Genomic DNA, 13,910 nt, shown 5'->3' on the forward strand with positions numbered 1-13,910 from the left:
GGGTAATAAATACCTAATGAGCAAAATTGTAAAGCAAATAGAAGGTTGAACATACACCCAAATGTTGATTCTTGACTCAAAGTTGGAGAACGGAATGATTTGTCTCTCTGTCTAGAATGATAAAGCAGCCTTTCCTCATAAGCTAATGAGTAACACCATCTGGCATGATTACAGAGGAGCAAGATCTTAAGAAAGTGAAGAATAAAATGACAGAGCTGTAGCTGGATTTTCACAGAAGGTTAAAAAATTCTCATCATTAAAAATATCATAATAAAAATCACTTTAGGTGTTCACATAATACTGCACCAATAGTATAAAGATTATAAAACCAAAGGTTTTCAAAATAATTGAATATAATTCCTGATATCTTAGACTCTTTCTCTACCACAGTGGGTTTCAAAGTGCGGTCCTAGGACAACAGCAATAGCACTACCTGGGAATTTGTTAGAAACACAAACGCTGTGGCATTGCCCCCGAAACCAACAACGCACAAACTCTCAGGATGGGTCTAGCAGTCAGTTTTAAGCAGTCCCTCCAGGCGATTCCGATGTCAGCTCACATTCGGGATCCACCTTCCTACCAAATCAAGTAAGAGTCAAAGATTGTTGCTGTTTCTGCCGTGTGCTAAAGAAATGAGTTAATTTGGTCAATTCTGTTTAAGCTGGTCCAAGTGCTAAAGAATAAAAACTCGGTCAGACCATTCCTTGAGTGACATGATGATCTCTTTGAAACAGAGGGCTATCACGCTGGTAACATTCTGTAGAGCAACAGAACAAATGGCCTTACTCCTACCTTAATTGCATAGTTTTCGAAAGTATGTATTTTCTTCTTTTTAAGCTGAACTTTGGTAGACCCCGCAAGATAAGCTATGCAAGTTTGCCTCGATCCTTTATTTATGTGATTGTTTTTCCCCTCTCTTGGTCATTCATTCAGCAAATATTAAATATGTATTCTGTGCTATACACTGTTCTAGGTGTTTGGGATTTATCAGTGACAAAAATAGACAATGATCCCTGGCTTAAAAAACTTCTATCCTAGTGGGGGAGTCAGACAAATGATAAAGGATAAAATAAAGAAGCATATTCTATAGAATGTTAGAAGGAAACAACGCTATGGGGGAAAAGAAGAAAGTAGAACAAGGTAAGGATAGGTGGGAGTGCTGGTTATGGAAAGTAGGATTTCAATCTTAAGTGACATTATGTTAGATTTATTGACTGGATGACAAATGAGAAAAGGATTGAAGGAGATGATGAAGTGAATCATGCAGTATATGGGGAGGAAGGGTCATCCCACAGAGAGCTAAAGTAGAGGCTAAAGGAGGGAGCATGCCGATCGTGGGTGAGGTGCAGCTAGGAAGTGTGTGTGGCTGGAGCGGAGTGAGCACAAAGGAAGTTTCATAAATGAAGGTCAGTGAGGCTACAAGGGGTCAGATCACCCTAAAGGTAATTGTAAATCACTGTAAAAACTTGTGCTTGTACTTTAAGGGATATAGGGGGCTATAGCAGGGTTTTGAGTGGAAGAGTGACAGGATCTGAACTATGTCAAAACACTTTCGTTAAGTTTCCTCTAAATCCATGTACAAATTCACCAACCATTCATGCAGTGGTTTAAAAAGAATTCTCAGTAAGGCAATTCACTTTCTTTGTTATCAAAGAAGAAAATGTTCTGTGGGAGATAATTAAAAGATAAAGTTGGGTGGTGATCAGTTCTCCTTTACTTGGTCTTTTGTCCCCTGCCTTCTGTGATGGTTGGTTGTTGTATTTGCTTCCTAGAGCCCAAGAGTGTAACCCTAGGTGTGGGTACTAGGAACTGATTTTTCACCAGGCAACTGACAGCTAACAGAATTGTGAGTGAAGTCTCGGAACCTGCTTTTCCACTGATGTGCAACTAAAATGGAAACCTGTATTTGAGGAATGGCTCTGTCAGTGACTTATTAAAAACCCAGTGCCCAGTCACACAAAATTCCTAGAGAAGGTAATAGATTTGCCAACCTTTGGTAAGGCAGAGCAAGGGGTAGTCTGTCTGAATAGAACTGTGGAAACTTTTCTATCAAAACACAATCCTGGAACTTGCCTCGTTGTATTACAGTGACCCCTATATACTGAAGAAAAGTGTTTGGAAATTCACAAGTATTTCAAAGAGTGGCAAAGGGACTTGAAGACTTAAAAAAAAAAACCACACTACCAGTTATTATTTTTTGTGCTCATTTGCTCATCTAGTTATCCCTTCAGAGTCAAATATTATATCAGGTGCTAGGGAAACTAATACATAAGAGTTGATATTCCCTCAAAGAGTTTATGGACTGCCTAAAGAGATTAGACATAAATGGCAATAACGCATGGTAGGGAGTGATGATTTCCATTTTTAAAAAGTCCAAATGCTATGGATTTTCTGAGGAGGAAATATGAGTCCTAATTAGAGATATTATAAAAGGCTTCATGGAAGAGGTAACATTTGATTTGGTCATAAAGGATGCATTTGTGTGCATGGTGATGGGAGGAAGTACAATTTAGGCAGAGGGAACAAAGTCTGCAAAGCTGTGTTAGTCAAGGTCGGGTTAGCTGTCACCGTGTGAGAGGCAAACAAGGCCTACACTGCACCATTGGTAGTGATAATGACAGAACAAAGAAGACGAGTTATTGCTGAGGTCATTTCAAGGAAACCTGAAATATCTCTGGGCCATTTAGCTGATAGAAGTAGAGTGAAAACAATACATTTGGTATTTTGGTGGCAAACCACCACCATGGTAGGTCTGAGAACAAAATGGAGCTGGGTACAGTCCCTGTCCTTATGAGGTGTGTCGTCAATGAGAGAAATGGATAAATTAAGCATGGTAAGGTCAGATAAATCGTTGAATTCTTAAGGATTTAAGATTCAACTTAAGATGGTCACCACACTTAACTGGCCAGAAACAGAGCATAGTCACAAAATTGGGATTCAACTACAAGCAGATTACGAAGGTATTTGGGAAATAGCTATTCTTCACTTCCGTATTTCTCTGGCTCAAGGATCAATGAAATGTGGTCTTATCCTTCAATCAAAGCAATCTACAATAGCACAATTTGCAGTATCATCTTCAGATTAACAGTCCTGGCCTGGCCTGGCAACTTCTTCAAAATGCAAATTCTCAGGCTCCACTCAAAATCACCTGAATCAGGTCAGGAGACTATATGCACACTTAAGTTTGAAAGTACTGTGTTGAAAGAGAAAGAAAGAAAGAAAGAAAGAAAGAAAGAAAGAAAGAAAGAGACTATTGATCTAGAGGACCCATTCTTTTTCTGAGAAAAAGAGCTAAAGAGGGAAGCCCATTTAGAAGGTCTATAATACCACACCTGATAAGTCTCTTGTTTTTGTTTGCAGAGAAGCAAAAAATTCAATTCTACAGGCACTCGTAGAGCCCCTACAACATCTTACACACTATTTTTACCTTGAAATGGTTGTCCAAGCAATTAAAAATCTAGTCGCCCAGATGGATATAGTATAGCATGAAAAGTCTCAAAACAATCAACTCTGTCTTGAGAGTCTAGGCTTGCAACAATTAAGGAAAAAGAAAAGAGACCGCTCCTGGTTCATATGTTTTTTTAATAAACAAATATATAACCATTCTTAATTTTGACTTTAACCTAAACTTGAAGAGAGACAGAGATGATTGGAAAAAAATATCAAAGGAGAGTAGAAATCCAAATTATGGGAGAGGAGTAAACGAGCTTAAGAGATAGATGACTTCAAACAAACAAACAAACAAACAAACAAGAGAAGTTAAAAACCTCCAAAGCCCTTATAAAGTTTAAAAGTGTAGATATATTCTAGTGGGGTTTCTAATTTGAAGCCTATTTGTCTCTGTTTCACACCCTCTGCGGTGTTCAAAGGCCTTTATATCGAGGGCATGTTCAGCGTAAGTGTCTATTGGGACTTTCTTTCTCTACAGTATAATCTGGCCATGTATCTAGCTATTCTGTCAAGTCATATCCTAAGGCCCAGGAGAACTTATTTCCCCAAGTACACTGGTTGCAAGTCTTGATTTCTGCAATATCATTAGTCTGCACAGCCTTCCCTTTAAAAATATGGTCACTGAATCTTAGCTGTTTCTCTTGTTTTAATCCTCAACTAAGCTGTCTTGTCAAATATATCAGTGTTCACTCTGTGTATGTGTGCACACATGTGTCTGTTTTTAAGCACATGGCAGGTTGGTACTGATAGCTTGATAAATTACAAACATCCCTTCAAGCATTCTCCCATTATTAAAATAGATTCTTCTCCCTCTTTTATTGAATTTTTAATTTTCAGTGATGTGTATTATAGAAGAAGCCTAATGTAGGTCATTGGATGCCATCATGAATAATGGGAAAAACAAAATCCCTTGTTTCCCAATGCTTGTTAGCATGAAAACAGAGCCCTGGATGCCTTATTATACTTTTTGACTCAGGAGTCCTGTGGGTCTGCCCATGACTGCTATGTGAACTTACTGTTCCTGCCAAATATATCAGCTGGGATGGGAACATTAATTCATTTTAACAGAGGTGTGTCAACGTTGCTCTTGAAAAAGTGCTGAGATGCTGAATTTTCAAAGACCATCTTCAAAAAGGAAGAAAAGAAAAAAAGAAAAATACTATTTTTAATACTGTGCCCAGCCTTTCAGTCCAAGAATCTTTCCACTTTGCCTATTTTCTGTTGGTCCAGGATTTCCTGGAGTTATACCTATTATTTATTCTGAGTTATGAATAACTAGACATCTTTGTTTTCAGAGTCCAGGTAGAAAACAGTACTAGTTTGGGTGAATTAGGCACATTTCGGTGCCTTGTGGCCAACTCTCAGGCTAGCACAGTTTTTTCTTCTATTTTGATTTTGTTTTTGCCCCTGCCCCTTGCTGTCCTCCTTTTCTTGAGGCAGCTTACCTGCCTTGTAACCCAATGGAAAGGACTCTCAGAGAGTTCCCAAATTCTCAGGGCGAAGGGGCTTAAAACTTCTTCCCACTCTAGAAGCCACTAAGGGTTTGCAAACCTAAGGGATGTGAGCCAACTTAATCCTAAGAAACTTTCAAAATGGCCAAGCTGAAATAGCAAAACCCAGGCTGTACTTAAAACCATGCCAGATGACAAACCTGTCTCCAACAGAAGGCAGTGAGAAATGACACCTCACTGATTTCTTTTTCTCTCCTTAGGATGGAGTGGGAAAGGATGGAACATGCTGGCAAATAATAAACATGGCAGCCATCTTGATATTTACGAATCAGTTTGCCATTTTGATAGTGTTTTCTGAAAGTGACTTTTGTGCATCCTGTTTCCTAAACAATCCTTAAAAGTAACTCCCTCCCTTCTCAACCTCTGCACCTGAGGCAGTAACATCTTAAAACATTGATCTATTTGCTGCTAGCTTTCATTAATTTCATCCATCCCTGAAGGCGGAGCCACATTGGTGCCAGCTAATTAAGACCTATTTAGGGCAGCTCAGGGCCCTTTATCAGCCCTAAATTAGCTTTGCGTTTTTAATGGGGACTATAGCTTTCTCAATTATTACTTAATTAAATAATGTGCTTGCATTTGCCAATGTATTTCTAAAGTGGGAGGCAAGCTGCAACTGCCCACCTGCCTACAGGTAAGAAGAATATCTCCCACTGGCTCTCTGCTGCTTCTCCAGGAGAGTTCACATTCATTTTGTGTCAGTACATGGCCAGGCACATAATCGCATTCTTCCGATGCTGAGTGTGGCGCCATGTGCCACCGTCAGCCTGACATCACCTCGAGGGTATTTCAGTCTTAAGATGTATTAATGCAAATGTGTAAATGTCAGCAGGCTAATGTTATTTATGCATACCAATCATTCAAAGAGGGAAGAAAGATCCATTTGGGTCCAGTTTATTTTGAATATAGGACCTTTTAATTCCAAAGTTTTCTGGTTTGTTGAAGGTTGTTTCCTAGAAAAATATTTGGTTAAGTGAAAATGTAAAGGTGACCACTGTCCGAAAGACCTAGAATTCCAAAGAAAACTGGGCCCCAGAAGATGAAGAGAGAAAAGACAAGCTGCCTTCTCTTTCTTTTTCTCAGCCTTTCCCATAAGGTCACTCTTTTCTAAGTGACAAGCCAAATAATTTTAGTCAGTAACTGATAAGGAAGCAAATTAAATTTCATTTGGTTTGAAAAAAGTATTCCAATATGCTTATGAGTTGGTCTAAACTTATTCTAAGAAACTTAACACTATATACATTTCTTTTACTACTTCACGTTTCCACAATGAAGAATCCCTTAAGACAAATTAAAAAAAAAAAAAGAAAAGCAGTGGACAAAATGAAAAGATGCCCACCTTACGTGGGAGAGAGGTTTATACTTCTTTAAAAAGATTTTGACAATTTGAAGAAGCAAGCTCAGAGTCAAATTTTTTCTTTGAGAAACTCCATTTAGTCATTTTCCTACCATGAATCATTTTAACTACTAGGGACACAATTTTTTTAGATTCTATAAATTATACATCATAATGGTGACATAACCTCTCTGTTAAAAACCTGATGAAGAAAATGAGCACTTGCTAAAAAGTTCCAGTAAGTTCAGGCAAATCAACCAAAATAGCTGTACAACAAAAGTCAAATTAAACTGAGGTCCTTCTTCATTACTCCCTCATGTCTGCAATGACATATCCACTGGCCATATTCCTATTTACTTAGGAGAAAAATATTTAAAACTTTTGTTAGGGTATAAGTAACACACATTTTGTGAGCATGGACCCCCATGAATGCTTGGCATTAATGTGTCTTCTTTGATGTAAAAGAATCTGAAAATGCTGACTAATAATATTGCTGGTTGTGATGTTATTCTAAGAGTGTTGTGTGTATGTTGTGGAATGAAACAGATGAGTAATTACATTGGTGTCTCTAGGGCCTGTGATTGCCAACATGGCAAAAAGGAGAAACACATGTAAGATACATGAGGTAAAATTAAAACATGATAGCCCTGAATCTGAATCGGAAGTTTCAGTTTGAAATCATGATGATTTTATCTTTGAACAATATAGGCATTGTTTCTACACTAGCTTTGTCCAATGAAAAGGCCAAGAAACAAAGACAAACCTAGCGGCAATGCGCACATGTAGCACCAAGATTTTGCTATCTTAAATACTAAAAGGACCAAAGTTCTTTGGATAAATGTCTGGATCTAGCTTTGCATCAGAATCTGTATAAGAAGAGCCTAAATCAACCTGTAATACCAGGAATCAAAGAAGCTATCCAAAATTACTAAAGGCATGTCAAAAGGACTCCAAAACTAATTTGAAGAGGTTCCCATGGCACAAAGTAGGACACTTTGAGCGTAAAGACATAATTCTAATAAATCAAAATATTCCAAATATAGTTAAATATATGTCAATATGTAGACATTGACAATAATAAACTAACTGGTCACTCTTGGAGGATGCTAGGGAACCAGTGCCTTAGAACTGATAAAGAAAAAGGATTGGTCCTATCTTCTATCTCTTGGTTTAAAAAAAAAGTTAACAAGGACAAGTTTCTCTTTATAAAGTTTCAGCTAATATAAATGAAAACATGAAATATCACCATTTCACAACCTCTAATGAACTACTGAATCTAGACAATGATCGTTAATGACTGCTAACGTAAATGGAGAAAACTGGTCAGTATACCTGCTGATAGAAGTACCACCTAATGGTCTTGGTAAGAAGAAAATATGGCCTGAATCCAGTAAAGCCTCACTATAGTAATACCAATATACAAAAAGCCCCATGGGAGGGTGCAATTAGCAAAAATTAGGTTGTAGAATACTGTATAGTACAAATGACTAGTTTTTTTTCAATAATGGGGGAGAGAGATATTGATTAAGAGAAATATAGGGGACATATCAATTAGTTGTAATGTATAGATCTTATGCTAATCCTGATTTGAACAGTGTATGGACCTTAATGCTAATTAATCCTAATCTGAATTAAATTTTAAAAATATTAATAAGATTATTGGAAAAGTTTGAAAACAAACTATATAATGTTATTAAAGAAATATTGCTGGTTTTTATGTAGGACAATGGCATTGTACTTATTTTTAAGAATCTTTATCTTTTAGAGATACATGCTGAAATGTTAATGAACAAAATAACATGATGTCTGGCACTTGCTTCTTAATAATCCTTGGGGAGGGAGAAAGCGTGTAGGGATATAGATGAAACAATATTGGCCACGAGTTAATAGTTATTCAACCCAAACAGTGAGTATACAGAGGTTCATTACACCACTAGTCTCTCTACTTTATAATTTTGACGTTTTCCTTCATAAAAAGTTTAAAAAAATATCCTTGTTTGAAATTTTGCAATGAATATCAGATCACTATGGGAAATCCTTAGACAATAAAATCCACACAGCTAAAGTTAGGATACAGATTTAAATTATAGAGCACATAACAGCCTTTGAAGTCATTTTGGTCAACCTTTTGCCATCCAACCAGATTTTACCAAAACCATCCATTCTGCTCATTTCTCAAATACTAGCACAGTTGTCTCTTTCAGTCTGGTTGCAGGACTCTATGATGCAACCAGACATGAATAGACTTGGTGAGGAAAACAGAAGGAAGCATTATAAAATCAATTTGGCTTTCTTCCTCCCTACTTTTATTTTGGTAACTTTACCAAATGAATGATACCTGGACATTAATTTGACCAAGCAAGCTCTTTCCTACTATACAAATAGCTTTTCTCATCACAGCCAGTAGGAAAATGAATCCTCCAAAGCTATTCTCTCCCAATGCTTGCTGTACAATCCACATATCTTTGACAGTGTGCCGTCTCACTGAAAGCTCACAGCAAAAGCCAACATGATATAAATACACAGGAGCATACGGCATGCTGAGTGCTTCTCTGATAGCCCCAAATGATTCTAGGGCATATAGTTATGACTGGGGGATACCCTGAGGGCTGACTATGACTAATGAAATACCAAATATATCTAATTAATTGCATTGCTCTGGGCTAATGAGAGACCAGAAATTTCCAACCCCCTTGAGATGGTCATATTTATATAGAATTGTGCTACATACCTACTCCTTTATCCTGCCTATCTCTTTGGAACGCTTATTCCACACTGATTCAAATCTAACTATTGGGATTCTTTTTTCAAACTCTAACAGGGAAAAGGGCCAGCATTATGGTTATTCCTGCCTTGCAATTCATTAGAAGCTGTGCATTTTGGGTGCTCAGAAATAGAAAATGCTATGTTCAACTTACATTATCAATAGGAGAATTGGTCCAGATAAGGTTTTAAAATAATTATCAGCATACAAATTACACCTAGAGATATCAGAAACTTCCCCCCACAAGCACATACCCCAGTGTAATTAAAAACTTAGATTTGATAATATTAAACAGTGAAAGATACATTTTGAGGAAATCAGAATGTTAATATTGGAATTATAGCCAATGCTCAATTTATCCATGGTATTACATGAATAAGTAAGATTCACACATGACTTAAAACTCTTGCAATTGTTTTCAATATTTTCCTTCAGTGGCTCTTTATTAGAATGAGAAATGTGAACTAATAATTCTACTTCTCTCTCATACACTGGTTGCCTTTCTCAAAAGAAAGAAAAAAATGGTAGGCAGTAGAGTTATATGGGAAAAGGGAATAAGAGGGAGCAGAGAGAGGAAACGGGAGATGTAAGGAGTGGGAGAAAAATGAGGTGAATAGGCCTCAGGACAAAGAAGTGGGAAGGGTGTTTTATAGAAGGCTACGGAAAAAAAATGGATGTAATGAAAAATGCAAATTGGTTTGTTGGATAATTGAGTAAATGGTATTTATACCTCATTTCTCTTCAAGAATCCACTGTTAATGATTTTCAGTAATGCATAATTTCAATATGGTATTCTGCTGAACATACCAACATATCTGTTAGATACCAAGTTATGGTGCTCACGATCATAGGGTCTATTTGCATGCAAGAAGCCGTGCAACCTTATTAGACAATCAATAGCCTGTTCTGTCTTGTAGTCTCAGGTAAATTTTTACCACAACTTCCAAAGGAGTTTAGGTCCTAAAGTTCCTTAATATGTCTGTTTTGAAACAGAAAATGTGTAGACTTCCTTTCGGCTAACATCCAATTTAACCAATAGCAAATTGAGCTAAATAAGAACAAATCTAAAGATATCTTGGGGAAGCATCCAGTATTTTTTGGATCCTCAAGCCAATCAAAATGGAGAGAACAGAATGTAGTGTAGGTGGAATAAATGGGGCCTAGCTGCTGGCTCATCAAGTAATCATAATAGTCAAGAAAACAGAACAATCAATTTGAAAAATAACTCTGTTCATTTGATAGCTGGCAAAAGAACTCAGCAAGGAGCTAGCAAAAAAGACAAAGGCTAGACAAAAGACATGAGGCTGCCTCTCAGAGGACTCACCTGTCTTTCCCAGTTTCCTTCTTAAAAATGCCATCACAGTAACTCATGCGCTTCTCTGTGGTCACGTAAATTTGGGCATTCGGGTAGATGTCAACAGTCTTTTTCAACATGTTGTAAACAATGCCATTGCCGTCTTTCCTCATATTGCGGAAAGGGCCCCAAATAACGTAGATAGTAGCGTTTGCTTCCTTGAAAAAATAGTCAGGATTTTTTAGCAAAAGAGGAACACTGGTATGGGACACAACTCGAATCATTGTCATGCGGCCAACATCTTCTTCATAGCCCTTGGTGGGGGCATTGTTCATTCTCCAAATGCAGGATGACTGGTCTATCTCATTCCCCACCTTCTGGCCAGCCATCTGACCTGAGTTTGACACTATGGCGCAGAGGTCACAGTCCAGTTGCAAGGGCTGAAAAACAGAGAAATAAGACAGGGGGAGAAACATGTACATTAGTTAGTTCCACCTATCCAAACAAGTTCTTCTGGGAAGAAAAAATTCAGATATTGTGCATAGCTGCTGGGTGTAGGAGTTTCTGAAATATACGTACCGATCCTACAGTAGGGGTTATAAAGCTAGGGGCATGCTTCCATTTAACAAGTGAATACAGATTGTTAAGAAATAATTTTATTTAATAATAATTTCTATCCCCTTGTGTCAGTTTAAAATTAAATGGAAAAGTAGTCATTTGTTTTCCATTTTAAATAATGACTTTTCATTTCAAACCGTAATTTCAAATGAAATGAGGAAATAGGGAGATTTGATCTCTTTAATAAGGACAGTGGCTAAAAACAGAAATGCAAAGGGAATATATCCAGGCATCAATTCTGTACTTTACTTATACGTATGAATAGTTATATAGCAGTTGATGAAAATATGAAAAATTCAGCAAATGATGAGGTTCTGGAAAAATTGTTCAGAACCAAGAACTATTTAAGACAAGTCTCAGGCTAGCAAAAATTTTACAGAAATCCTTAAAAAATTTCCTTGTATCACCATGTTAACTGGCCTTTGTGTTTATGCTTATTTTTGATGGATTAAGAAAGGTTTCTTTTAAGAACTCAGGGAAAGGATATACAGAGATAATCCCTAGTGCTGGCCTAACCACCACCCTCCTTGTTGTAAACCAACGAGGTAACAGAGACTCCGAGGTTAAGCACCAGCTTTCAGAACTTGCAGATGAGAGATTCAAGTTGCAGTGTTAGATTCAAATCTAGATCTTCTAACTCTAAACCCATTGCTCTTTTCACTATTCCCTGCACTCCTGCCTCTCGAGCAAACCAAATAAATTCCTTTTGTTACTTTCCTCCTACATGAGGAAAAGTCATCCTATCTTTTAAAACAGTGATAAAGGAGCAATGCACTTTGTTGATATATATCTTTCTCATCTTCCTTCCATGAGATTCCACATTTTGTATCTGACATTTGATCCTGTATTTTCATTTTTATTTGGCCAATTGGTCATTGGCTCTTCTCACACTGGGTACTGCTCTTATTTTATGAGTTATGTTGTATTTTATTGTTTAATTATGTCTGTCCACTACACCATAAATTCTGTAAGAGGCAATGTTTTCTTCATTTTAATCCCAGAAGTCCTTGGATTACTACAGCTCAGTATATAGTAACTAAATTAGGAAATGAAAGCAATTGAATTGAGATAATTTATTGGAAACCTGAACACCGAACTTGATATTAGGGAAGAAATGGACTTTTCTAATTCATTGAGAATTGTTGATTTAGATGAAAAGAGAAAGATAATCTGCAAGAAACCTATCAATATACAAACAGGTTCAATCTAGGTGAGTAAATGGAGAGGCAAAGTACCTCAGACAAGTCACCTGCATAATTACCTCACAACTGTATAACAAGAAGTCTTTCCTATCAATGGTAGGAATCCAAAGTAGTTACTGAGCAACTATGATGTACCATGTTCTGGGGGTTGGGGTTTATTCAGCTGTGAAAATCTTAAGTAGAAATCCCTGACCTCATAGATCTTACATTGAACTGGGGAGGAGAAAGGTAATAAATGAATCAGCATAGTATATAATATGATAGATGAAGACAGGTGCTAAATAAAGAAAATTAAAGCAAGGAAGGGGGTTAGAATGCTTGTGTGTGTGTGTGTGTGTGTTAGTGGAAGGATCAGAAAAGGTCTAGGGGTGGGTGGGGAATGATATTTGAAGAAAGACTTGAAGAAAGTAAGAGGGCTGGCTTTGCGGATTTGGGTGGGGGGAATATTCCTGCAAAGCAAAACCAAAAGCCACTACAAACACCCCCATGGCAGGTAGGAGAGGAACAAGGAAGAGAGCAGTGTGGCCTGGCAGAGCATTGTAGAGAGCTAGTGGGTACTGGGGTCAGAGAGATGACCAGGGAGACATCATGTAGGCCCTTTTACTTAGGAATCTTTGAAAGGCTCTGAATGGGGGAGTGGCTGATCTGCATTGTATTTTAACAGCATTGGCTGCTATGCGGAAAACTGACAAAGAGGAGACAAGACTGCTGGCCACAATCATGGCATGGTGTGTGGCATGATGGTGGCTTGGACGACATCAGGTAGCAGAGGAGGTAGCAAGACGCTGGCCACACGCTGGCCATATTCTGAAGGTAGAGCCAATTGGGTTGACCGGTAGATGGAATACGAGATCTGAGAGATAGAGACGAATCAAGGAGAACTTCAGATTTTTAGCCTAAGCAACTGGAAGATTGGAACTGGCTTTAAATAAGAAGCCAAAGGCTTGGGGCGCCTGGGTGGCTCAGTCGGTTAAGCGTCCGACTTCGGCTCAGGTCACAATCTCGCGGTCCGTGAGTTTGAGCCCCGCGTCGGGCTCTGGGCTGATGGCCCAGAGCCTGGAGCCTGCTTCCGATTCTGTGTCTCCCTCTCTCTCTCTGCCCCTCCCCCGTTCATGCTCTGTCTCTCTCTGTCTCAAAAATAAATAAACGTTAAAAAAAAAAAGAAGGCAAAGGCTTGAGGAAAAGCACAGGATCAGAGGAGGAAAATGAGCACATTTCCAGCTCTGTTAGATTTGAGATGCCTTGAACACAGAGTCCCACAGCTAACGTTGTAATAGAACTACTCAAACTCCTTTAAACACTTATTTTTTCCTGATTATTGAAATAATATGGGCTCATCGTAGAAAACTTGAAATAAATAGATAAAATAAAAAACTCTCCATATTTCTGCCACTTGACAATTGCTACAATATTTTGTGGTATTTTTTTCTTTCTAGATACATTATTTTAGACAGATTGAGAAATATCATTTATAAAATTTGGCAACCTTTGTTTTTCATTTAATTTCACATCATTAAACTCTCCCATGCCAGTAAACAGTCTTAGAGATATTTTTAATGTCAACACAATATTCCATTTTGTGGGCATACCATAATGTACCTGTTTGCCCACCACTGGGTATTTAGCTATTATCTGATTTTTTTTTCTGTTATGAAACTGCTTTGATGACCATCCTTGTGTTTTGGATGCTAGCATTTATTAAGTTAACTGTACTTCTTTTAGTTTTTATTGTGCA

At 37.7% G+C, this 13,910-nt stretch overlaps 1 protein-coding gene across 4 annotated transcripts in view; it reads right to left on the reverse strand.

The window, feature by feature from the left end:
• Nucleotides 1–13,910, reverse strand: part of ST6GALNAC3 (ST6 N-acetylgalactosaminide alpha-2,6-sialyltransferase 3) — a 533,022-nt gene that overhangs the window by 190,248 nt on the left and 328,864 nt on the right. For all 4 annotated transcript variants that reach the window (XM_078451774.2, XM_081796419.1, XM_078451775.2 and 1 more), the window contains exon 3: nucleotides 10,386–10,795. In XM_078451774.2, the coding sequence (XP_078307900.1) occupies nucleotides 10,386–10,795 (410 nt within the window). The remainder of the gene's footprint in view (nucleotides 1–10,385; nucleotides 10,796–13,910) is intronic.

Source organism: Panthera onca, chromosome C1 (assembly GCF_046562875.1).
Source record: "Panthera onca isolate mPanOnc1 chromosome C1, mPanOnc1 haplotype 2, whole genome shotgun sequence".
NCBI lineage: Eukaryota > Metazoa > Chordata > Mammalia > Carnivora > Felidae > Panthera > Panthera onca.